Genomic DNA, 26,668 nt, shown 5'->3' with positions numbered 1-26,668 from the left:
AAGGTTAAATGTCTTTGGACAAGCCAGTTAAAGTTATAAAACGCAGAATACGAGCAGCTGCTCGAGCGTCATCAGCTAAAACATCCGGTAAAGTAGATGGCAGGGACAGGACAACACGAAACTGACTAAAACGGGGACACGACAATAAAACATGGCGCACTGTTAATGCCTGACCACAAGGGCACTGCGGGGCTGCGTCACCAGAGAGCAGGTAGCAGTGGCTAAACCAGCAATGCCCAATCCGCAACCTGGTCAGAAGGACCTCCTCGCGCCGAGATGGTCGGGAGGATGTCGTCCAAGCAGTTGGGAGCAGTTTTACTGCCCGGAGCTTGTTTCCTTGGAGGGATGACAAAGCATCCCACCACAACGACACAAGCCTCTTACATACATCCCCACGAACGTCAGATGACGGGACACAATGGGAGGCTGGCCGAGGCAGGAGGACTGCAGCCTTGGCTGCAGCATCCGCAGCCTCATTCCCAGGCACTCCTACATGTCCGGGAACCCACAGAAAGCTAACAGAACCACTATTATCAGCGAAAGAATGGAGGGACTGCTGTATCCGTTGAATCAAGGGATGGACCGGATAGGGAGCTCCAAGGCTCTGAAGAGCACTGAGTGAGTCAGAGCAGAGTACATACGATGAATGGCGGTGGCGGCGGGCATACTGAACGGCCTGATGGAGAGCAAAAAGCTCTGCCGTAAAGCTGGAACATTGGTCAAGGAGCCGGTATTTAAAGGTGACGGCCCCGACGACAAAGGCACAGCCGACACCATCGTCAGTTTTGGAGCCATCTGTGTAAATAAAGGTGTGACCGGCAAGTCGAGCACGAAGTTCGACAAACCGTGAGCAATACACTGCAGCCGGAGTACCCTCCTTCGGGAGTGAGCTGAGGTCGAGATAAATACGAACCGGAGCCTGGAGCCAAGGTGGTGTCGGGCTCTCACCCTCTCTGAAGGTGGTAGGGAGGGCAAAATCCAATTGTCGAAGCAGGCGACGGAAGCGGACTCCGGGAGGCAGCAGGGCAGACACATACAACCTGTACTGACGGTCGAGAGAATCGGCAAAGGAGGACTTGTAAGAGGGGTGGTCGGGCATAGACAACAGCCGGCAGGCATACCGACACAGCAGTATGTCGCGCCGGTAGGTCAATGGTAACTCGGCAGCTTCAGCATAAAGACTCTCGACAGGACAAGTGTAGAAGGCTCCGGTCGCAAGACGTATCCCCCGATGGTGGATGGAGTTGAGCCGGCGTAAGAGGGATGGCCGAGCGGACGAGTAGACGAAGCTCCCATAATCCAGCTTCGATCGGACTATGGACCGATACAAGCAAAGCAGGACAGTGCGATTCGCTCCCCAAGATGAACCGCTAAGAACTCTGAGGACATTAAGGGAACGTGTACAACGGGCCGCCAAATAAGAGACATGTGGAGACCAACACAGTTTCCTGTCCAATGTGAGCCCTAGAAACTTAATTGTGTCCACGAATGGGAGAACAACGGGACCGAGATGTAAGGATGGTGGAAGGAACGCTTTATATCGCCAAAAGTTGATACAAACCGTCTTCTCTTCAGAGAACCGGAAGCCATTTGCCACGCTCCATGAGTAGAGGCTGTCTAGACAACGCTGAAAGCAGCGCTCCAGGAGGCATGTTCTCTGGGCACTGCAGTAGATCGCGAAGTCATCGACAAAGAGAGAGCCTGAGACATTAGGTGGAATGCAATCCATAATTGGATTGATCACGATGGCAAAAAGGGCGACGCTCAAGACGGAGCCCTGAGGCACTCCGTTCTCCTGGAGGAAGACGTCGGACAATACGGAACCCACACGTACCCTAAACTTTCGATCCGTTAAAAAGGAAGCAATAAAAAGGGGCAGGCGACCGCGTAGGCCCCACCTGTGCATAGTGCGGAGGATACCTCCTCTCCAACAGGTATCATAAGCCTTCTCCAAGTCGAAGAACACGGCTACCGTTTGGCGCCTTCGCAAAAAGTTGTTCATGATGAATGTCGACAAGGTCACAAGGTGGTCAACAGCGGAGCGGCGGCGACGAAAGCCGCATTGGACATTAGTAAGTAGCCGTCGAGATTCAAGAATCCAGACTAACCGAGCATTAACCATGCGCTCCATCACCTTACAGACACAGCTTGTAAGAGAAATGGGGCGGTAACTAGAAGGAAGGTGTCTATCCTTCCCGAGTTTGGGTATAGGAACAACAACGGTGTCACGCCAACGCATGGGGACTTGACCTTCGGTCCAGACGCGATTGTAGGTACGAAGAAGGAAGCTTTTGCCCGCCGGAGAAAGGTGTGCCAGCATCTGAACGTGAATGGCATCTGGCCCCGGAGCAGAGGACCGGGACAGTGCAAGTGCACATTCGAGTTCCCGCATAGTAAAGGGGGCATTATAATTTTCCAGATTCAGCGAGTGGAAGGAAGGTCGCCGAGCCTCTTCTGCCTCTTTCCTGGGAAGGAAGGCAGGATGGTAATGGGCGGAGCTTGAAACCTCTGCGAAAAAGGGGCCGAAGGCGTTGGAGACAGCCACAGGATCAACAAGGACCTCATTACCTGAGGTCAGGCCAGGTACCGAGGAGTGGGCCTTAATGCCCGACAGCCGGCGCAGGCTACCCCAAACGACGGAAGAGGGAGTAAAACTGTTAAAGGAGCTGGTGAAAGAGGCCCAACATGCGTTTTTGCTGTCTTTGATGACTCTACGGCATTGCGCTCGGAGTCGTTTGTATTCAATACAATTCGCCAACGTAGGATGGCGGCGAAAGGTGCGTAAAGCATGTTGTCGAGCACGGATAGCGTCCCTACAAGCCTCGTTCCACCAGGGGACGGAAACGCGACGTGAAGAAGAAGTAGTACGAGGAATGGAACGTTCGGCAGCATTGATGATAACAGCCGTGAGGTATTCGACCTGACTGTCACAACTGGGAAAATCGTGGTCCGGAAAGGTCGCCAGAGAGGAGTAAAGTCCCCAGTCTGCTTTCAGTATGTTCAAGCTCTAAGGACGTGGGGATGGGGTGTGGTGCAGGGGACGAACGACACAGGGGAAGTGGTCGCTCGAATAGGTGTCAGAAAGGACATACCACTCGAACCGACGAGCAAGAGTGGTAGAACAGATAGAGAGGTCCAAGTGGGAGTAGGTATGAGTAGAGTCCGAGAGGAAAGTCGGGGCGCCAGTATTGAGGCAGACAAGATTGAGATGGTTGAAGACATCCGCCAAAAGTGAGCCTCTTTGACAGGATGCAGGAGAGCCCCAAAGGGGATGATGGGCATTGAAGTCGCCAAACAATAAAAACGGCGGGGGAAGCTGAACGATCAGGTACATCATGTCAGCCCGACTAACTGCAGATGACGATGGAGTGTAGATGGTACAAACTGAAAAAGTAAAAGCAGAAAGAGTAATGCGGACAGCTATTGCTTGGAGTGGGGTGGTCAATGGGATGGGATGGTAATAGACATCGTCCCGAATGAGCAACATGACCCCACCATGAGCTGGGACACCGTCCACAGGGGTGAGGTCATACCGCTCCGAGGTATAGTGGGTAAAGGCAATACGGTCAGTCGGGCGCAACTTGGTTTCCTGTAGACCAAGGACGAGCGGACAGTGCAGGCGGAGGAGCAGTTGTAATTCCTCCCGATAAGATCGAATACCTCTTATTTTCCAATGAAACAACGCCATCGCTAGTCAAAAAGTTGGGGGAACGAGACGGGGAAGAGCTGGTCACCTCGACGGCCGCGGAGGGCCAGGTTGCGAGGGAACAACGCTACAACCGACGGGAGGCGGATCTGGTTCCATCGACTCGTCGCCAGCTGCGGCCGCTGTCCCTGGTTGTGTAGGGGGGGCAGCATCGTTTGCCGACGAAAGGCCAGCTGAGCGACTGGCAGCAGAGCGTCCCGGCGAAACTGAGGACGGCCGGGAGCAGCGACTCACTGATGGAGCGTCAGACGAAACGCGCCGGGGTGGAGAGGGGGATAGAGACTACTTCTTGGAGGCCTTCTTGGAAGGCCGAGGAGGCACAGGGATGGTGGGCTGGACCCGAAGAAGGTCCTCACGCGCGGGGTCCGTTTTGGAACGCCGGACCTCGGAAGCTGGGGTCCGGAACGTTTCCCCGATGGACGCCTGAGAAGAGGATCGCTTCTCAGGTGGCGTGGGGGCAGGAGGAGGAGGAGGAGGAGGAGGAGGAGGAGGAGGAGGAGGAGGAAGGGTGGCCCCTGGGGCAGAGGGGGTGGGGGCCACGGGGGAGGAGGATTTGGGAGGCGGAGGCAGAGCCCCCTGATGGGCGGAGGAGGTGGAGGGGGGACAGGATAGGGGTGAGGATACCGCGGAAGGAGTGGACACAACTGAGGCAAACGAAGTGGTCAATGGCACGGGATGGAGACGGTCATACTTCTTCCTGGCCTCAGAATAAGAGACCCGATCCAAAGTTTTGATTTCTTGTATCTTCTTCTCCTTCTGATATGCGGGGCAGTCTGAGGATCTAGGCGAGTGGACGCCAGGACAATTAATGCACCGAGGTGGTGGGGTGCATGTATGTTCCTCACGAAGAGGACGTCCACAATCGCCACAAAGGGGCTCAGCCTCACACCGTGACGACATGTGCCCAAAGCGCAAACACCTAAAACAGCGCATAGGAGGCGGGACGTAAGGTCGCACGTCACACCGGTAGCACATCACCTTTACCTTCTCCGGGAGAACGTCCCCCTCGAAGGCGAGGATAAAGGCCCCGGTGTCGATGCGACGGTCTTTGGGGCCGCGCTGGACTCGCCGGACGAAATGCACGCCTCGGCGCTCCAGGTTGGCCCTGAGCTCCTCATCAGATTGTAGCAGGAGGTCACGATGAAAAATAACCCCCTGCGTTCTATTTAGTGCCAGATGTGGGACAATGGATACTGGGATGTCCCCTAGGCGGTCGCACGCCTGGAGCGCCGCCGACTGTGTGGCGGAGGTGGTCTTGATAAGAACGGACCCTGAACGCATCTTGCTGAGAGCCTCGATTTCCCCGAAGATGTCCTCAATGTGCTGAACAAAGAACATGGGCTTGGAGGTGGCGAATGTCCCCTATTGGTTCGAGAACAGAACAAATAGCGGGGGAAGTACTTCGCCCCAAGCCGGCGGGCCTGTCCCTCCTCCCATGGAGTGGCCAAGGGGGAAAGGGCAGGAGAACCAGAACTAGAAACGGTACCTTTTCTTTTGAAAGACTCGGCCGCAGAGCGACCTGATATGTGTTGACGTTTCATCTGTGAAACGTCCGCCCCGATACCACCCACTCCGACCAGGGGCTCTCCCCACGGGCGCCACCCAGCCGCAGCAAGGGCCACCTGGCAGGATGACCATTGCCGGGAGTCCTGATGCCCCAAGGAGACTGGCATCTACTCCTTGGCCGACGTGGGGAGGGTGCAGCTCAGGTATCGGCAGTACGATCCCTGTGTTGTCAGGGGGCTACAACCTAGAGGGTACATGACGACCCCACCACAACGGGCTGGCTACCGTGCTGGATTTCTGGTGCCATGGAAAGTCCATCATGATCGCTGGTGCAGATGGAGATGCACTATGGGCGTAACTTGTGCAACCCATCAGGCGTTTAGGCCCAATTTGAGGAATAGTGGGTATGGTTACAACGCCGGTGCAATGCTGAGTGCCAAGGTCTTAGTGCACTTAGGACCAGTGGTACACCACGTAATGTGTCCTTCCCCAAAAGGCTCGTACTTCTGTAGAATTTTGAAAAATGGAGGTCAAACCCCAAGGGGGACCATCACATGGAAGGCCGAAATGGTTGAAACTCCTTTTAGTCGCCTCTTACGACAGGCAGGAATACCTCGGGCCTATTCTTACCCCGGACCCGAGGGGGGAAGTGATAGATCAGCAGCATCAGCATATAGACACTCAACCAAGCTAGTGTAAAACACACCAGTGGCCAAAGGGATGCCATTATGGTGGATAAAATTGGGACGGCATAAGAGGGACAGATGTGCAGAGACATAAAAGAAGCACCCAAAGTCTAGTTTCGAACAGACAAGGGACCGGTAAAAAGGGAGAAGAGTAGTTTGATCTGCATCCCAGGAAGTACCACTGAGGACACACAGGACATTGAGGGGTCACATACAGTGGGTTGCCTGGTAAGACACTTGGGAGGACCAAAAGTGTTTATCAAGCATGAGCCCCAGGAATTTCGTAATTTCAATGAACGGAAGAGCAACAGACCTAGGATGTAAAATGGTGGGAGAAACCAACTGTGTCACCAGGAATTCATACAGACGGTTTTGTCAGTGGAAAAACTAAAGCCATTGTCAATGCTCCAGGAGTAAAGACAATCGAGACATGACTGAAGACATCGCTCAGTGAGACAGGTCCATGAAGAACTGCAATAGACTGCAAAATCGTCAACAAAAATGAAGCCGGAGATGCCAGGCAGAAGACAGGCCATTATAGGGTCAATGGTGATAGCGAAGAGAATAATGCTCAGGATGGAACCCTGAGGTACACCAGTTTCTTGGATGAAAGTGTCCAACAAGGCAGCACCCCAGCCAGTAACTTGCAAGCAAATGACTAGGGCACTTTTTCTTTTACCTGGATCTCCTGGACAGCCCACTCATGATACAAGGGACAATCCCGAGATGAGGTGGCATGGCTGCCATTGCAGTTGATACAATAGGGAGGAGGCAGCGGCACACAATCACCCTCATGTGCATCCCTACCACAGGTTACACATTTGGCTGGGTGTTGACAAGACATTCTAGTGTGCTTGAAACTATGACCCTGGTAGCAGCACATCGGGTTCAGAATGTACAGTCTGTGATAATTTCATAGCCTGCTTTGATCTTCGACAACAGCACCACTATCAAAGGTGAGGAAAAGAGTTCGGGTGGGTACTAAGGAAGAAACTACCTTTTTCATTACACAATGGACGGCAATGACACCCTGATCGGAGAGGTAAGATTGGATTTCAGCCTCTGTTGGACTGTCGAGCAAGCTGGTGTAAATTACACCACGGGAAGAATTCAAAGTGCGATGGACCTCCACACAAACAGGGTAGCCTTGGAGAAGTGAGGCAGCAGACAATTGCTGCAATATGAATCATAAGCCGTCTCCAAAAGCAAAGTCCCATTCTATAAATGAAAGCAGTATTTCACAGGGCCAGCAACTGAATCAACACCTTTCTGAATAATACATGGATTTACCACAGTGAAGGACTGAATCTTCAGTACATGAAACCATGAGGAACCGTGGTGCAGTGGGAAGGGTCTCTGAATAGTTAGCTTCATTCCGTTTATGTTTCAGAGACTATGATGTGAAGGTGATTGGCTCATTGCAAGGAAGTCCCCCCACAATTGCCAGCATCCCCAATGGCATGCTCCTTCCAACTGTGGGCCCCCTTCATAAGGGGCGCACCCACCTTAGGTGATTGTTCACACCTCAGGTCACACCTCCTTAACACCTGACAGAGGGACCAATTGGCAATTTGGGAAGGTGGCAGCTCAGGCAATCACTCCTCTGTGGGCCTGGCCTTTACCAGGGGTATGTGCGAACCATACCTGTCGATCCCGGGCTGGGGATTACGTGTTACCCAGTCACCTTTTACACATCAGACACGTGGGCCAGATGTCAGAAGTGCACAAGGATGATGATGAAGATGAAGAAGAAGAAGAAGAAGAAGAAGAAGAAGAAGAAGAAGAAGAAGAAGAAGAAGAAAAGAACCTTAAACGCCGAAGTGGAGGAATGAGAGGAAGGAAACAAAGAAAGGAAAGGAAAGGGAACAAAAAAACTGGTGAGACTGTTCTTATGTCTGCACCAGACAATACAGAACATTCCCATTAACACCCTAGACATGTTCTCCACAGAAAGGGAAAAGAATAGCAAGAGGATAGACATGCAGCACAGAAGGGGAAAGATGCTGCAAAGGCTGGGGTCCCGTGGTAGCCAAGCACAAATCTGCCTAAGAGTTGCGAGCCTGCTGGGGGAGGTTGTGTATGTGACGCCAAACAAAAATTGCCCTACTTCCATTGAACTGCAGTTCAGTAGCAATTTTAACTGTCAACACCACACTTCCTGGACTCTTGTACAATGAATCTTACCAAAAGTGACAGATTTGAGATATCTTTATTGCAGTGCAAAAATTAAACTATTTTTGTAACATGCAAGTTAAAGTAAGGAAGTCTTTGCGAACACAAATTAACACTGGGCCTATTCAGTTTGCGTCTTATCAGCCAATCCCTGCATAGGAAGTGTATAGTGCACAAATATCATTCGTGATAAAATGAATTTAAATTGTGCTGCAAGAAGTAGTTTGAAAGTTTCTTAAAAATACTGGAGTTCATTACTTTACAATCTATCTTAAACAGCAGGCTATGGACCACACTGTCACCACAAACTTCATTAAGGAAATGGTAAAAAAATACTAACTTGATATTGAAATAAACATTCTCAGTGTTCTATGTGATGGAAACAAACCAAGCATGCACAAGTTTGTTTATGTGCGTGTGAAGCTGCGGAGATATATTTGAAGGTTTTCATGTTTAAACCTGTGCACTACAAAAATGTGCACTGTAATTGATGCAGTGCATTAAAGATGTCCTTGTTGGTAATACCAAGAAATGTGATGTAGCAGGATAAAACTGTTACTTATGTTCCAAGTTAAGATTTCCTCACTATTGTGGCAAAAGGAATTTCCAATGAAACAGCTTTCGAGAAGGAGGGACAAATACTCCAGCAGACGTCAAGTAAACACAAACATTAGGTTGCACCTTAAAATTAGGCTAACAACTCTTTATGGCCAGAGATCCATACAAGTCTGCGTTCAGCACAGACTTGTTTCAGCCATAGGGTGATATAAGGTATGTTAATGCTGACATGGCAAAGAGCCCGTTTTGCTATGGCAGGATTCAACTGGGTAAATGTTCTAAAGAGATAGTAATCCCTTTAGTATTTAATGGGAAACTTCCAAGGTAGCAGGAAATGTGGACATTGTTTTATTATACCACAGCAACAGACTAATGATCACAGAAAAGGCAAGATTTTTTGTTATTTGATGAGAAACAGCCTATGAAATATTCAAGGGAAGGAATTTCCAGCATAACTTATGTTATTAAGAAATCACAGACAGTAAATTTGAACAACGAACAGCCAAAGCATGTTTTTTACGAAAGAAATCAGGTCTCTCATATCAGATATTCTGTATTGTGTTCATATACCAAAACCCAGCCGGCATAAACGGAACTTTTTTTTTTGCAAAGCGCATACTTACAAGGCAAAAAACAGCAAAGATTACCAGTTCTACTCCTTTCAACAAAAATTTATACGGGCCTGGAACATAATCAAATAATTCCATTCATAGACCAAAAGGAAAATAATAAAACAGAAGAAATTTATTAAGAACTGGACCATTGTGGCATATGAAAGACAAACAGTAAGTCTGATAAGAGCACCTCAGAAGAATCACATTCAGTCAAAATCAAAGATGACTAAAACCATCTCAATTTTCATAATCAGAGGTTTTCTTAAAATGAAGATCGTAGAAATTGGGACATTGGGTGTCCTGTCATACTAAAGATTCATACGAATCAAAACCAACTCTGCAAAAAACGGCTTCCGCATATACATACATACTCTACAAACCACCATACGGTGTGCAGCGGAGGATACCTTGTGCCATCACTGGACATAACATGCTCCAGTTGCAAATGGATCAAGGGAAAAAAAACCAACTGTCTATATGCCTAAGTTCTAATTTCTCATATCTTATATCAGTGATCCTTATGCAAAATGTGTGTTGGTAGCAGTAGAATCTTTCTGCAGTCCAATTCAAACGCCAGTTCTTCAAATTTTCTGAACAAAGTTTACTTGAAAAGAATGTTGCCTACTCTCCAGGGAGAAAGGCAAGCATAGTTTCACACAAATGAGGTTTTCTAAAACAGTATTTACTTATGGAAGTAAGCTTTTCCATCTCTAGGAAACTTATTAAAATAACTCTTGCAATTTAAGAACTCAGTAACATGCAGAAAAATCAGATGTGGATAATGGAAATCCTGCTTTCACACAGGAAAGTTAGTTATCAATAACAGTTTTTTTAAGATGAATAAGGACAAATACACTGCTCAAAATAATTAGGGAACATCACTTGGGCATCTGACACCCGCCAATGAGCAATAATTGAGAACTGTGTATCTACATTATACCATTATCATTCACAAATTAACTACAGAACAAATCATCACATTCTCAATTGTACACATAAAAAAAATTTATAACATCTGACAGGCGTCAAAAACGAAGCGAAAATCATTCCTACCGTCATCCTGGGCGCTTTTCATTGGTCAGAGCGTCAATAATGTGTATGCCTCCATGAGCATTTATTACTGCCTGACACCTATGAGGCATGCTCCATGTACATCTACAGGGGTCACCCTGTGGTATCCATTCCCATTATTCAATGACAACCCGGAGAGTTCTTGAAGAGTGCGGTGGAACAGGACTGCCATGACAATATACATAATTGAGTTTAGGTTGTGATTCACCACTGGCAGTTCCTTTACTTCAATGTCTAGCTTAAGACATTCCTGCTGATGCCTGTCACATGGGCCCTGGCATCAGAAGGAACTCAGGGCCACCACTGTACACAGCAGCTACCACATAGTCCAACACAATCTGATGTTCTGCCCGGCAGTAAGGTAACCACAGAAAATGACAAGATCCATATGGTTGGAAACACTCAAGCCACTCTCAGCATCACACAACCTTGGAAACCTGGCAGACATTTGGCAGGTATCGCTCACCATGGGTCGCTGCACACAAGCACAGCCACCACCTTGTATCTGATGAGATCTGGAGTCATCTGTGACTAACATGTTTTGCTGGTCACTAAGTTGTCCGAGTCATATGGTCCTTTCTATTAAAATGTTCATCATAGTTATCAGACAAGAGGCTCCACTGGCCCTTCTGAGATCTTGCAGGACTGGCAGTATTTGTACGACACCGAAATAAACAAATGACCAGATATCTGTCTTCACTTGGGGTTGCAATGTGTCAGCAACCTGGTCCAACTCGCCGTGTGTTCTGACCTGTCTCTCTCTAATTTGTCTACAACGTTTGGAAGACACAATGAGAGGTATTGGCATCTGCAGCAACACAATTGGTAGTTCATCCTGGTAGATCAAATAGACCGAACTTGCACTGCATTAAGATGTCTCATTGCATGTGTTTAGCCAAATACAGGTTGTGATTCAAAAGTTTGATGACTTAACTCAGAACTAGAAATTTATTGGATATTTAAGTACAACGGACTAAAATGCTTCAAAATATGATCCTTCAGCATCAACACAGCACTGCCTCCCACTGTTTGCAGCCCTGCTGGAAGGCCTCGAGTGTCATGCTGTCAATGGCTCTCGTCACAGACTGTTGGATGGCGTCTAATTGCTTCCCTTTTAGGCCTGCCTTGAGTCGGGGGAAGAGGAAAAAGTCACTTGGAGCCAAGTCGGGGCTGTAGGGTGGCTGTGACAGTGTTGTCACGTTTAACTTTACCAAAGCGTTGGCGGCGGCACGTGACTTGTGAGCGGGCGCATTGTTGTTGTGAAGAATCAAATCGCCCTTGATTGCCAGGCAGACGTGGCGAACTCCATCCCTTCCATCCCTCAACTGGTGAAGCAAACCAACATAAAAGGCACCTGTGACTGTACATGGGGGAGCGGAGAAGATGTGTGTTCATGCGAGCTTTCTTGGGATTCAGCAAGGAAGCATTGTGCCATTCTGAGCTCTGACGCTTCGACTTAGGATCGGACTTTTAGACCCAGGTCTCATCACTAGTAACCACTTTCTCCAGAAGGTTTGAATCAACATTCAACTGTTGGAGCATTTCCTGGCAACAGTTGTGTGCCGTTTCTTCTGATCCACCGACAACTTTTGGCACACACTTTTCGCATAATCAAATTCTCCATCACAATCCTCCACACCGTACTCTGCCGATGAGCTGGGACTCAGTCAATTAATCTAGTACTAAGACAACGGTCATTGTTTGAAAGTTCCCACACTCTCTCCACATTTTGATCTGGTTGGCTTGATGATAGCCTCCCAGAGCGATCATTGTCTTCAACATTCCCGCGGCCATCATTGAAACATTTGTACCACATCAAAACCATTGCACAGGACATGGCTTCTTCCTTAAAGGCCTCTTGAATCACACCGTGAGTCTCCGTGGCGGTTTTGTCCAGTCGCACGCAAGACTTAATCGCATAACGCTGCTCCCAGTGCACCTCCATTTTCGCCTCTCCCACTTTTCGACCAAGGTCAATGACACGCACTCACACTGCAAGTGATGCACACTCTCCAGGGTTCTGGAGGCAACTGCCGCAGCATCAGTTCATTCCCTGATACACCCCCCCCCCCCACCATACTTCCCCCAACAGACTGAACTGGTCCATGCTCTCCCCCCTACTCAGAAATGAATCATCCTTGAAACATCTGAATCACACTTTGTAGAATTTCCACAAATAATTATTGCCAGCAGTGTAATTCACTAGAAACAGACTCAAGTACTCGTGTCCTTCTGAGGGGTCACCTTACACTAATGCATAACACAACCAATAGATGGCCAATTATTTTAGTTCTTGCCTATACCGAAAGTGACTATCAATCCATGCGATAAGACCTCAGATACCACCTGCATCTAAACAGATTTAACATACTGGACATCGGTAGACTTTCTCCTAATTCTTTTGAGCTGTGTATTTTTCCATGAAGCCTACATGGCAGTTAACGTATAAGCACAATTTAAATGTGCACACTGAAGAAAGATATGCTCTGACCGTGTAACAATTCACTTAGATACTTGTTTTGTCTAGACACTAAATACAATTGGGACTTATCATTCGGTGTAGTTCTAGGTCTTTTCTAGGGTGATTAAGGAAGACATCTATGATAAAATCCCATGGTTAACTGAAAGACACCAGAAGACAAGAAAATATTAAAATATTTGGGAAAAAGTCTACAGTCTTATAAAAAGAAGTCTTGTTGGAACATCATCATATGGATAACAATCTAGAATGTTTAAGGTTCAGCATGTGAATGGGTAGTCCTCTAGTAAATTCAAGGAAGAGATCTACTTAGCCCACCACTTTATGTAGATATCATGCTGACTAAGTAAAATCTGCAGTAAAAATTGCCTTTAAGGGGAGGTTTACTATCTTTGGCCCGAAAGAAGCACGTTCTTTGAGAATTTCTCGGGATGTGTTATGGGTATCTATGTCAAATTTGGTCAAAATGTTTACCGACATTTTTTCGACCAGAAATGTTGAAGAGCAAAGGCGGAAGTGCTGTCGGAACAAAACAAAATTTTGCTGTAGACCTCCACGCGTGGTATGTCACAGGTCAGCCAACTCGTCTGAAATCAAAATTGAGTTGACATTAGCGAAGTATATAAGATTATTTAGGAGTTATTTGGACCATAGGAAACAAAATGGTGCCCACTGAAAAAAAAATTTTTTTTCATCAATTTTTCTTTTCGTCGGCCAAGTAAAAATATTTATAGTTGATGGATTGGACTAAAAGTGGTACAACTCTTTGACAGTTCAGTTAGCTTCGTCAGAAACAAAGAAGCATGCCAATCGGTTCAGTAGATTTGAAGTTACCATACCAGGCGAGAAAAAAAAAGGTCATTTCAAGAAAAAAGGCATTTGAAGTTTAGACTACATATAAATGTAATATTATGCAACTTGTGTTCAATCTACTATTCCGGATCCATAAACTAGTCCTTCCTCTTCCTCATAGAGGGCGTTCTGCTCGATCTGGGCCATCCTGCACTGCTCCACAGCCGCTCGTACAGCTGGTACAAGCAGTTTTGGCTGCTTGAATCCGGTGGTCATCCGAATGCTTGGTGAACTGTGTTGAATAGAGCCCCAGGGTGATTTCTATTGTTATGGTCTTCAGAATTGCTGAATACCCTTCGTTGAAGATGCTCACTGCCAGGAAAGTCACACTCTCCACAGTCTTCACACCAGAACGCAAATGCTTGCGGGTTAACTCCCGAACACCCGCGTTCAAACTTTCATTTGAATTTTTTGAGTTTCCTTCAAAGCAACAGCACAATAACTCCTCCTCCGAAAGGGCCTCATAGATAGGATGTATCACTTTTTGAACTTCTTTGGAGAGCGGCTCGTCGTGTTGATATTCTTCCAGAGGTCCAGTAGCCTCTGCAATGCGCCACTTGCACCAACTAGTTTCCCCAGCACTTGTGGAAATACGTTGCCCAAATTGCCGCCTCTATCTGTTGCACCGAATTGGAATGCCGTCTGATTGTCAAGACATAGTACGTCATAAGCTTCTTGATCATTTTATCAGTTTTAGTCATGGGCAAGCACATAGAATAATTTTTCACGGCTACAAAGTCTAAATTCCCAGAAAAAACTGGTGCGTGAAAAAGGCCAATTTCAGGCAGGTGCATATTTTTGCTCAAGTGCAAATAAAAAACATTTCTGTTCTGTATTCGGAAAAATGGTTTCAGGGGTGGACAGGAAACACTTGTGGATCCAGAACTGCAATAATAATAATAATAATAATAATAATAATAATAATAATAAAAGATAGTAACTTTGAGAAGTATATAGTTGCATACAGATTTGAGTAAAAAGGTTCATGATCAGATCCTACGAAATCTAATGATTTAGAAACATTTTGAACTAGTATCTCCCAAAGGTGATGAGCATCATAGCAAAGAATACGGTTATGCTGAGTGGGCCGAGGGCATCAATAATGAAAACCAGGCACGTTTCTTTATGTCACAATGTGCAGCAAATTCATGAAACAGCTAAATACAGCCCACAGGAACATTCTGCAACACAAGCAGGGTATATTTCATTAACTTCTGCCTGTCACAAAGCTCTCTTGATGCAATGACTAAGAAGGCTTGATTCAGCTATTTTAGGAGTACAAGTACAAACACATTTTGCACCCCAATAAGCAGATGTCATCTGGAAGAGGGAAACCATTATTAAAAGAATTCAAACTGACATTTCCAGACTATTTTATATCTTACCTCAGTGCGAGATACAGAGCTGCTGCTGCCAGGCGTGATGGAGCTAAGTAACACAGCTCATATTCCATTAAGCACATTTCTTGGAAGTACTTTGCTAGAGTGTACGTTACCTCATCTGGCTGAAAGTTACAAAACCAAGTGAATACACAAAAAACAGCAGGAAGAAGGAAGGAAGCACAGAAGAATTACTATATAGTATCTGTAGGAACACAGAAAATTTGTGTTTAATCGTAAATTCCAGCAGTTCCTATTTTGTTTGAGAAGAAAGACACCAACAAGCTCTTTATAAGTAAGTTACTTAAATTTGTTATGGCCAAGAAAACAACTGAATTAAAAATCTGAAGGAAAACTGAATGGACACAGATTTCAGAAGCATTTCTGAATGTAAATGACTACCAGGTGTAGATGGAATTGAAAACTTATTGTCTTAGCAAGCACATTTCTTTAAAAATGCTGCAAAATTAAACAGCATTTCATTGTTAGTCTCCATTTGCATCCTCCCCCTCCCCACTCCAGCACATTCTACATCTAAATACAACAGGATATTAACCAAGTCAATAGACATAAGCTACTTAGGACTTCCAAGTTTACTTCCTAGAGGTTGAACTCCCAACACAAGAGAAATTAAAAATTGTGTGTGTTAGACAATTATACAGCATAAGCATAAATTAAAGGAGCAATTTGAGGACAATGGCAAGTATCCTATTAAAAACAGATCTGAAAACCAACACATTCCTCAATACAACATATGCAGAAGTGTGGTTGTGCCAATGTTACAAATACTTTAATGTCTGTGGCTACACTTATTTCAAAACACTGCAAGTGAAGCATAAATATCTGGAATTTCATTTATCACTTCATAATTTAAGTACTGGTAAATAGCTTTTCAACAAGTGTATCAGTCATGGCTAATCAGTACCATGCCCTCCTACATTCCCCAACTCTAACCCATTTGACGCTTTGCGTGGGGACTTACGAGATTTGGTGTAATGCAGCCCTGTTGCTAATTTAACTCTGGAAACACATTGTGGATGCTTCTTAATAATTCAGGACACGCGTGACATTTTTGAACATGTCCAGACACCATTGAGAAGCCCTGTTGAAATCTGCCTTCAGATAAGTGGTGGTTATATTCATGTTGAACATTAGCAATCTTTTTGTCCTCAAGTATATATCTGCAATTTGGATTCTTTGGGACTATTTTACAGTGTTTTTGTACTCAGCCTTATGTTGTGCTTGTGAAACCACTGGTTTCCAGACTCAGGATCATTTCCTCATTTCATTGTCCTCTACATCCATTTAATTTGTACTTACAGTAAACATCCTGTACAGGAAACATGACTATCTACAGGTTTTGTATCTGGCAGAGAACAGAGAAACAGTTTGGTGGTGGTCAGAGAGAGAGAGAGAGAGGTGGTGGTGGTTGTTAAAAGAACATGGAAACTAAAAGGAATGCAATGTCGAAAACTGTGTACCACGTGGAAGCATGAAACATCATGCCTATTTTAATACAATGAAACTGAAGGAAGGGGGACCAAGGAGTTAGAACAATGTATCAGATGGACATGGCTGGCTGACCAAAAGAAAAGGATGACCCAGCCACTCGTCAACAAACTAAAACCTCCAGCCTAAAAGCTTAGACCAGAGTCCAGACATCATAAAACTTTAGTCACAATCATCAGCTACACCAGATGACAAATCCCCACCATTATTTGCCTCTGCCCATGCATCACGGTATAAAGTGCATTCTGTTAAAATACAGCATACTGTGATTTATATGCCACAAGCACCACAAAACGGGGGATCCTTTCGCTATAGTAAGAAGCCACTTATAAGAGGATAGTGCCCGATGTGAAGACATGTAAGGGTCACTTCATCCTGCCTGAGCAACTGGCAGGAGAAATGTCACGGATTGTTAATTTCACCAACCACAGCTTATCGCCATTCATCGCCAGCCATTCTTCATCCCATACCTGCATGAGCTTCCTACATAATTCAGAAATGACAGCCTGCAAGGGAATAGGACAATTTGCTACATCTTGTCCTCTGCAGGCCTCCTTGGCAGCCGAATCAGCCTGTTCATTTCCCAGTATCCCTAAATTCCCTGGCACCCAGCAGAATGACACCTGTTTTCCCTGCCGGAGGAAGTATAGTTGGTTATATATCAGCTGGGTCAACAACTCAGCCGGTTACAGAATCTGGAAAGGTAAGGCACAGAGAATCTGAACAGATGAGAAACTGTTTGTCTTTAATATATGATGCATCTGCTCCAGTGCCTTCAGGATCATGTGGAGCTCCACTGTGAAAAATGGAGTACATCAGGAAAGGGAATTCCCTTGTTTGGAGCCATCAGTGAACACGACTTTGAAAGTGATGCATATCTAAAATGACAAGAAACAGATTGAAATGTAAAACCTGACTTACTATCTTTCTTAAAATTGGTCAAGTCTAAAATAAGCCTAGGACTCTACAGAACTCTAGGTGGAAAACTGCTCCAACCATGATGTAAAACATCAAGACCGGCCACACCCTTCTCTAGAAGGCAATCCTGTGCACAAATCTCAGAAGTTCTGTTGCCAGTTACATAAAAGCCTTTCCAGTGGAGGCTGAGCAATGGTATGGTAGGTGGGTGCGTATGGTGTGGACAGTGTCTTTATATACCTGGCACACCATAAGCAGCCGTCACCTGATGTGAAGAGGAGGTTCACCAGCTTGGTATGGGGCTTGTTCTGAATGCCCCAGTGGCCAACTGAATCCCTTCATGGTGCACCACATCCAACATCTTTAAATAAGAGGGTCTCACAGACCCATACACCATGCACCCGTAATCTAGCTGAGATCACACAAATTCCTGTAAAAAAAATCACAGCAAAAGAAAGTCCTGTCTGCTTCCTATGTATTGTGGCTAAGACATTTTAAAATACATAGAGCCTTAAGAGACCATATTTTCAGGTCTGTAAGATGTGGCAACGATGTAAGTTTAAAATCCAATACAAGGCCCAGAAACCTCACTGTGTCTTTAAAAGTAAGAACAGTGTCCCTTGTCCTCAACTTAGGAAAGTTTAAAATGGAACAAGAATGGTTAAAAAGAACACAGACTTCTCATTCGAAAATTTAAACCACTCTTCTGCACCCATTCTTCTAAATGTTGAAGAGTTAGATGCACCTGATGTGTTGTCAGTGCAAGGCTCGAAGAAAAGCAAAACACGCACAAATCACCCACAAACAAAGAAAACTGGACGGGACTTTTCACTACGGATGTAACACTATTCACAGCTATGGCAAAGAGGCACACTTAAAACACTAACTTGAGGGGACACTGTTCTGCTCAGAGCGATCAGACAGAGCGTCACTGACTCTGCATTGAAAATGCCACGGCGAGAGAAAGGACCAGATTAAAACGGGAAGATATCTATGGAAACTCCATTTGTGAAGCTGCTCGAGGATAAGATGCCTTCAAGTACTATCTTAGACCTTCTCAATGTCAAAAAATATACCTAAAAGGTGATGCTGGCATAGAAACACCTGTTGTATAGCTGCCTCCATCAGGGCCAGGTCATCAAAGAGAGCAATACCTCCTGAGCCCACACTGACAGCAACTATGGAGTTGTCAGGATTCCAAGATCCAGACGAAGTGACAGTTGACCATCCACTCTGAGGTCTTCCCCATACAGCTAGTGAGGACAACACTATGCTAACTACTTGGGCACGTATGGTCTTTCCCAGGATTTAAAAGAAGAATTAAAATTGTCTCGCACCACGAGTTGGGAAAGTGACCTGATGCCCAAATGGCATTAAAAAGTCTGAGGAGGATACCTTTATTATGCCTTGTGAGCTGCCACAGCAAACTATACTGGATTCTGTCATAACCAGGGTACGTGTAACAAGCTGCAGACACATGGAAAATGAGGAGTTGTAATCTTCAGCGGTGGACCGGTAGTGCAAACTACACCTCTCAGCAACTGCTCTATGGCACTGGAAACTTTGACCCTGACTGGCTGTTGCAGCAACTGTGGCAAAATAGGGCACCATAGTCTGGGCAATGTCTTGCCAAGTGGTTTGAAGAGTGCCGTTCCAATCACAGCAGCCATGGGGCACCTCACTCCTCTTCCAGAAATCTTCCTCATGGTTTCCCATACAACTGAACTCTTGGTGGAACAATTAATGGTGTTCAGAAACTGTTGCTATCTCTTCTTGCTCTCTCAAACAATTCTACTACACTTTGCCCTCACCACCTGAAAGACTTCCAAGATTCTCTGCAGTTGGCCGACACTTGAACTTATGCAGAGCTGCATGCCTAGTCCTGATTGCAGAGTGGCATTTGTCACTCCACCAAAGGACAGGTTGCCTCTTCTGGTGTCCCATGGACTGTGGAATGGATGCTGCAGTGGTGAGGTGGATCATTCTGGTAATCGACACATTCCTCGACATTGGCACAATGATCGAACTGTGCCAACTGGCTATAAAGTGTCCAGTCGCCTCTACCGAGCACCCATCAGGGTGGTTTCCTTTCGGGTTCCACGCCATCTGGCAGGAGAATCCAGATTGGGAAGTGATCACTTCCACGCAAATCACTGACCACTTCCCATTGACCAGCGTGAGCAAGAGCTGGAGAGCAAAGTGAGAGATCAATGGCAGATAACACAGTTGCTGTGCAGAAATGTGTGCTCTGTCCTCTATTTAGCAAACATGTGCGTGATGACATGAGAAGCCTCTCAACTGCTCTACCACTGCGGTAGGTAGTTTCAGAGCCCCAAAGCACATTGTGTGCATTAAAATAATCAGAGGATGAAGGGGTGTGGGAGGGGGGAGCTGTGTAATAAGGCCAGTTAGGGCCTCGTCATTGAGCACATCATGTGGGGGCAAGTAAAGGGAATGTACGGTCAATGGATGATGCACATACACAGATATGGCAACTGCTTATAAAATCTTTGTACAGGAGAGAGGTGAGGAGTGCTACTTAGTATTGACAAAAATACCTAAGACTCCTAGCTTTCTCTCCACTCAGGTCGTCCTTTTTGTGTAGGACAGACTCTTAGCTTGGGGGTGTACAACTGATAGAGATTAACCTCCTGGAGACAGACACAGTGGTCTACCCTGAGAATATAGTTCCTCCACATGCATCCTGAACCCCTGCGAGTTACACTGTAGGGTAGGAGCCATTTCATCAATGTGGTTTTAGTTTACCCCTACCTTGGCACTGCGGAGGTGAAGCACTTTTAGAGCGAGGAGGAGTGGAGGGGCTGCCTGGATCTGAGGCATATAGCTCCACGATGTTCTCCTCATCAGACATTGAAGAATGATGTCTGACTGCTCAGGACAGCTTCTGAACCAAAGGTCATGAACCTTTCCGTTCACCCTGTCCCTTTGAGGATGAGGGAACAGATGCATTGAGAGGTTCTCTGCTTTTCATGTGCCTTCACTGAACTTGCTGTTGCTGGTTGTTTCTGTCGAAGCTGCTTGCATTGCTTCATCATTACTTACTTTGCCTTCACATGTACACATGCAAGTACAGATGCTGGTGGTGGATGGCTGTACACTGGACAACATATGCATCGAAGCTTCGACCTTAAGAACAGGTTTCTGTGCCTTGGAAGCATAAGAAGTGGTAAAGGGGGGAGGTTTTGTCACTTTATATTCCTTTTTGATTTCAGCATAGGTGATCCACTTGGTGATCAAGTTCCTGAATTTTTCGTTCCTCTGCAAAAGTGGGGCAGGGCAGTCTGGGCAGACTGGGTGGCTCCCAGAGCAGTCAACACAGACTGCTGGAAATGGACAGTCAATCCCAGCTTCATAGACACGGCATGTGACCACACCCTTGCCAGAGTTGGGCAGTTCAACACCTACATCATATTAACCCAATTTTTCAGACTTCTTAAGTAGTTCCACCTGCTTTGCCCTGTTAGTCTACCAGGGAACCATTCCTCAGCTACTTTATAGAAGGCTTCTAGCAAGTCTTTCCAAGCCTTTATGGATATAGAAGGGAGTCATTTTTTCAAATGTCCTGTCCTTCCTCTTATCACCGAAAACTTACTCCGATTTATGGCTCCTTGAGCCCTGTTACCCCCTCATTCATTTGAAGGATTAGGTATGGATACTCTGTTCCTGCAGGGAGGAGGAGGAGGAGGAGGAGGAGGAGGAGGAGGAGATTGCAATATACTACTTACTACCTCCAGAGCACCACTTAATTCACTATCAGTTGCTCAGCTATCCAGATTTAAGTTTTTCATAGTTTTCTGGATGAATTAAGCTGAATTCTGACATGGTTCCTTGGAAACCATGAACTATTTCTTTCCTTATTTTTTAACAATTGAAACATTCAATCGGCATCAAATGATGTCTACAGACAACCCAGATGTCACATTGAGCAGAAGGTTAGACTCATTCAAAGGCAATAGTGCCAATGAAAAAAAAAAAATAAATAATCTGACAGTATGATAAAAGATATTAAACACCAAAGTAACTTATGTGCATTTTCCAGCAATTTGCGCCCATGAAAGAAGATTTGTAACTTGGCACACTGTGTAAATTACATAACATTTGCAATAATAAAAAACCACAGAAATAGTTATAATACTAATGGAAAGTTGGTTGGTTGATTTGATGTAAGGGACCAAACAGCAAGGTCATCCAGCATTTGCCTGAAGCAATTTAAGGAAATCACAGAAAATCTACATCAGGATAGTTGGATGCAGGTTTGAACCTTTGTCCACCCATATGCGAGTCCAGTGGACTAACCACTGCACCACCTCACTCTAATGGAAAATTGCAAAGGAAATAATGGTGAGCATTGAATCACGTCATTAATTTATTAAATTATATTTGTTGCAGATTTTATTGAACTTATAAATAATCAAATTAATAGTTATTCAATTTATGCGAGTATTATGGAAGGAACCATGGAAAATACTTTTTTTAAAACCATTCTACAGTTTAAATTCCTAATAATTTGGAAATAGTTTAATGCAATGTCCTGGGGAAAGTGTCAAAGCACAGCACTCATTTGGACTTTAAGCTCTTGAAATTCAGAGCATAAAAGTAGCCATACTTACTGAACATGCTTTGCTGTACCGACGAAGGAAGTGGACACTCAATGGATAACCAATAAAGAAGTCCAGGGTCCTCAAGATTTGATTTTCCATTTTTAATATTTCATTTTTTGTATAAAGATTACTGCAAATATATACAAAATTGCTTATCTCTGGTGGGTATGTTTCTTCATATTTGCTGGCTGTTAACATTGATGCTGCACCAAGTAACTGTATCTTCTTTTTGTCTATTATATGTACTTTCTGAAAACAAAAAACTGGCTAAACACCTCATTTTACAGAGACATCCACTAATTAATATTTGTCGACAAACATGTACACCACATCATGAGCATTGTGGGACTAACAATTGCATTATGTTAAGAAATGGAAGTTTCATTTGCATTTGAGCTAATTTGAACTTCTGCAAGGGTGAGGTGGGTACTTCCTTTGATAAAAGGGGTAATTGATGGTCATTTCACCTACAATGTCACAGCAGCTGTGTGCTTTAAACAAGTTCCTCACAATTTTTTCCAATACTGTTGGACAGGGAATCAGTTTAAACACTTAAAACAAACAGACTGATTTTCAAGGCTCTGTGCACAACCTAAATTATCTCAAAGTTTTGGTGAATGGTGTGGCAAACAGGTATCCTTGGTACAAAAAGAACAACTGCAGTTAAATACAGTATTTCAGTTATTTGCAAGTTTTTTCCAAAGGTCAAAACCAATTTTAGAACATATTTTACAAGATTTATCCATAATAAACAATGAACAATGTTACAAAAAACTTGCAACTTGTCATAGCTTTAGAGTAACTGCATAATCTGTAAGAATTAAGATATTTCTGCCAGTTGAATACTGAACTAAATTCATGACAACAGGGGATGGCAACAAGAAAATCGTGAGAACCTATTACTTGAGAAACTTTATTGGGGGAGGGGAGGGGGAAAATACAGCACTTTTATTTTCTTATTTCTTTCCTTCGCAACTGTTAATTGTATTCCCAAATCACATTATGCTCAGGGAAGTTTAATATTTAGTTTTGATCTCAAGAATTCAATGCCTCTAAATACCAACTGCTTCCAATTTGGTTTTCAACTGTATGCAAGCAGTATATCAATTAACTTAGAAATTACAGTTAATTAACAATCTATTAATTGCAAAACTGTTCACATGTAAAGGAGACCACAAAATTTAGTGCCACATGAAAGTACTATTTTCAAAACTATAAATGTATAAGATACAAATATTTTTCTTACCTGTAAGTATCTATCTATGATAGCTACTGTCAGAAACATTGTCTCTGAGAGCAACGAAAATTGAAGCTGTACATCGAACAACCAGTCCACAAGGACTAATCGCATCCGTGGAGTGACTGTGCCACACAGGAAGTTTGGTCTCAAAGGATATTTTACCTGTAATAAGATTAATAAAAATAAAGGAAAAGTATGTTTCTAATGTTCAAAGAATGCCATAAATTCAATAAACTCAAAATTACCTTCTAAAACTCAGGTTGTTTCACAATGTAAAATGAGAACAAACAGTGCATGCAGTAGTCAGGAACACCAAAGAAATTTATGTTTCCTGAATTGCTAAATTGTGCCCATATTCCCTGTGTGCCTATTTACAACTCAGCATTTTACCTCATTTTTAAATCAGTGTGTAGTTGGTAACTGCTGACCTTAAGCTATTGATACCTAGACTGCACAAGCCCTATCTCTACTGTGCTGAGGCAGGGTCAGGAAAATGGTACAGCCGATTGGGTAAGGACTGGTCCTTGGCAAATGTGCTATAGAAAAGCTGACAGCCATAGTTGGTCATTTATAGCTGAAATCTAATGCAGGTATTAATATTATAATGGTACTATAAATTTGCTGCACAGTGCATCATATCTACTTTCCTGATCAAATAGAACTGGAAGACGAACTATCAGTCCCAAACGAAGAATTTCACCTTCGTTTGATTCTACATCTATACATTTGCAATATTTTTTTATTGTATTATCAGAAATCAGCTTTTATCGCCTACCCTTTGTTCTTTACGTAATGGGCATTAACATCATTGAATATAGTACCGATCTGACACAAAATTAGGACAAGCAAAACTGCCATTAAGGTTGGATCTGAGGAGCAACATAAATCTCAGCTTTCTGCACCAAATCTTAACACAAATTTAACAAAACTTTAGATTTAATGTCAAGTATATACACCTCATTCTATTATTAAAATTCTCCCTCATTACTATTTATGCTTGGAGCAGCACCTCTTATTCAACAGCACTAGTATTACAATTTTTATGATTTTTTATATTAAAAAAAAGCACACTTCAGCTAATTTCTTTTAGATAAAATTAAACTATACATATATGCAACCAAAGATTATGCATAAACTCCAGCCATACTGATGAAAGTACAGGCAAAATGATCTCATTCCATTGTTCAATTAACACTTCTTGCTCATGTCTCAAAAGTGTAGCTTTTTTTGTTAAAAGTAGAGGAAGTAAAAATTAGTGGCCTAAACTAGTTTTCTTCTAACACCAGAGCTATCACTATCTAAATATTCAGTAAGGGAGTATTGACAGGTTAGCTTTGTTTGGTTGAAAGTATCCTTTTGAAGGAAAGGATAAATAATTTTCAGCAGCGGCAAAATTTACCAGAATTTCTGGTTAGATAACAGTTACACAGTTCAAATTTTGAAAAGTAATAGAACTTTATACTTAATAAATTTCAGCAAATTTTTGTGAGACTACCTTTATATAATCTGTATACAAATTATTCTTTAACAGAAGTTTAGTTGTATTTGCATAGTAATCATATCACTCCTTACCTTCAGCATTTATTTTAACAACTTTAGCCCGAAACAAGTTGTCAAAATTTTACTATTTTCAAAAATTTATTTGTGGAATGAAATATTGCTCCCTTTCTCATCTTTTTTTCCCAAATGTTGCGGAATACTAGCACGAAAGCAGGACTATATAAGAAAAAAAAATAGTTCCACAAACTGCCTGCAACCAATATCCACCAATTGCCTGACAGATTTTTGTTCGCCTATTATGATTTGTTACTTAGTGGTCAAGAGACCAATCAAGGTCGTCATCAGTCCTTCAGTTCAGGGGTAGTTTAGCTGCAGTCAGTGGTGGCTGCCAGGAATGTATTCGGATTAAGAAGGTACATAGAAGCAGTAAAATCAAGGTACTGAAGATACTCATGCCCGAGATGAGAAACAAGTTACAAAGATGCTTATAGATTGGAATGGGACGTAGGTCAGATCACGAGTGGCGTCTCGCAAGGCTCATTCACAGAGAGGAACTACACCAGCATCCAATCCCCACCAACATGATTAGGCAAAGAGTTACAGAGTGTAATGGAGATCAGGTGGTCACCAACAACAAAAAGATGAGAAACAGGTATGGCAGTAGATAAGTGCAACTGGGGCACTGCATATGACTAGAGCCCTACCACCCCTGATCCACAATAGTCGAGGCATTAAATAGTGCACACTATTCAACAGTGGATTATCCCCAAAATGGAAAATAGGGTGCAACAGAATGAGACACAAACCACTTCTAGACAGTTAAAAGAGTAAAAAAGGAATGAAAGAACCAATGGGCAATGTAGGTAGACTGAAGTGGTGAATGAAAATTTGTACGAAGGTGAAAATACGAACCCAGGTCGCCTGCTCACTTAATCAGATGCACTAACCATTCTGTCACCCTGTCACAATGGCTTTGCACAACCACATGGACTACCCTAGCACACAGACACACACACACACACACACACACACACACACACACACAGATTTGAGGTGTATATTTAAAATGGTCTGTCAGATTTCTGCTTCAAACCTAACCAGAGGTTCAGTTATGGATCGTACATTAAGATTTGAGAATCCACCATAATCTGCAAGCAATTATCGTTTCAAGCAGTTTGCAGAGCACATGGGTGAGGCATTCTGTCTGTAGCTGTCAACAGACATCTTTGAGCCAAATCAGTTTTTGACTGAGTAGACGTAGCCTTCGAGTAACGTTCATATGTTTGAGCATCTGAGGACATGTTTGTTATATGCTCCATAGATCATTGGAATAATTTTTTTTATCAGAATTATACAAAACAAATCAGCTTACAGGATATGTATGCATGATTAGTGGTAATATTAATGTAGAAATTTTTAGCCCTACTCATGCAACTATACTTTACTGGCTGTTAGTTTTTAAGAAGAAATTTGTCAGAGCAGAAGGAGCTGTTCAGAAGAAATGATACATTTAAAACTTTCTTTGCTATCTGTAAGACATTTTATGTTGACGAGCAAATGATCAAAAATTTTTGTTGCTGCATAATTAACTCATCAGCTCTAACAATGGGTAATTAAGGTCATTTTTCCCTCTAGTGTTGTAGATATGTGCATCACTGTTCTCACAAATTGTAACAAACTGTTACTAACTAATTTCATTTCATGTGTGTTACGAGACAAGAGCCTGAAGCAGTTCGCAGTCTGTGGGCGGTGTTGACATAGAGTGATGTCTAACTTGTTTCTGTGTTGGAAATGTAGCCGGGTATGAAGAGGACTGTTATGAAGTGTGTTACAAGTTATTTAGCAACAACCTATAT

General features: G+C 43.9%; 1 protein-coding gene across 3 annotated transcripts in view; it reads right to left on the bottom strand.

Annotated features, from left to right (window-relative positions):
- Nucleotides 1–26,668, bottom strand: part of LOC126263029 (G2/mitotic-specific cyclin-B-like) — a 76,587-nt gene that overhangs the window by 5,172 nt on the left and 44,747 nt on the right. For all 3 annotated transcript variants that reach the window (XM_049959994.1, XM_049959996.1, XM_049959995.1), the window contains 3 exons: nucleotides 23,319–23,474; nucleotides 22,082–22,321; nucleotides 15,030–15,148 (listed from right to left, as the gene is read on the bottom strand). In XM_049959994.1, the coding sequence (XP_049815951.1) occupies nucleotides 15,030–15,148; nucleotides 22,082–22,321; nucleotides 23,319–23,474 (515 nt within the window). The remainder of the gene's footprint in view (nucleotides 1–15,029; nucleotides 15,149–22,081; nucleotides 22,322–23,318; nucleotides 23,475–26,668) is intronic.

This window comes from Schistocerca nitens, chromosome 6, assembly GCF_023898315.1.
Source record: "Schistocerca nitens isolate TAMUIC-IGC-003100 chromosome 6, iqSchNite1.1, whole genome shotgun sequence".
Classification (NCBI taxonomy): domain Eukaryota; kingdom Metazoa; phylum Arthropoda; class Insecta; order Orthoptera; family Acrididae; genus Schistocerca; species Schistocerca nitens.
Note: the sequence above shows the minus strand (reverse complement) of the source record. Positions and strands in the feature narration are given on the sequence as shown.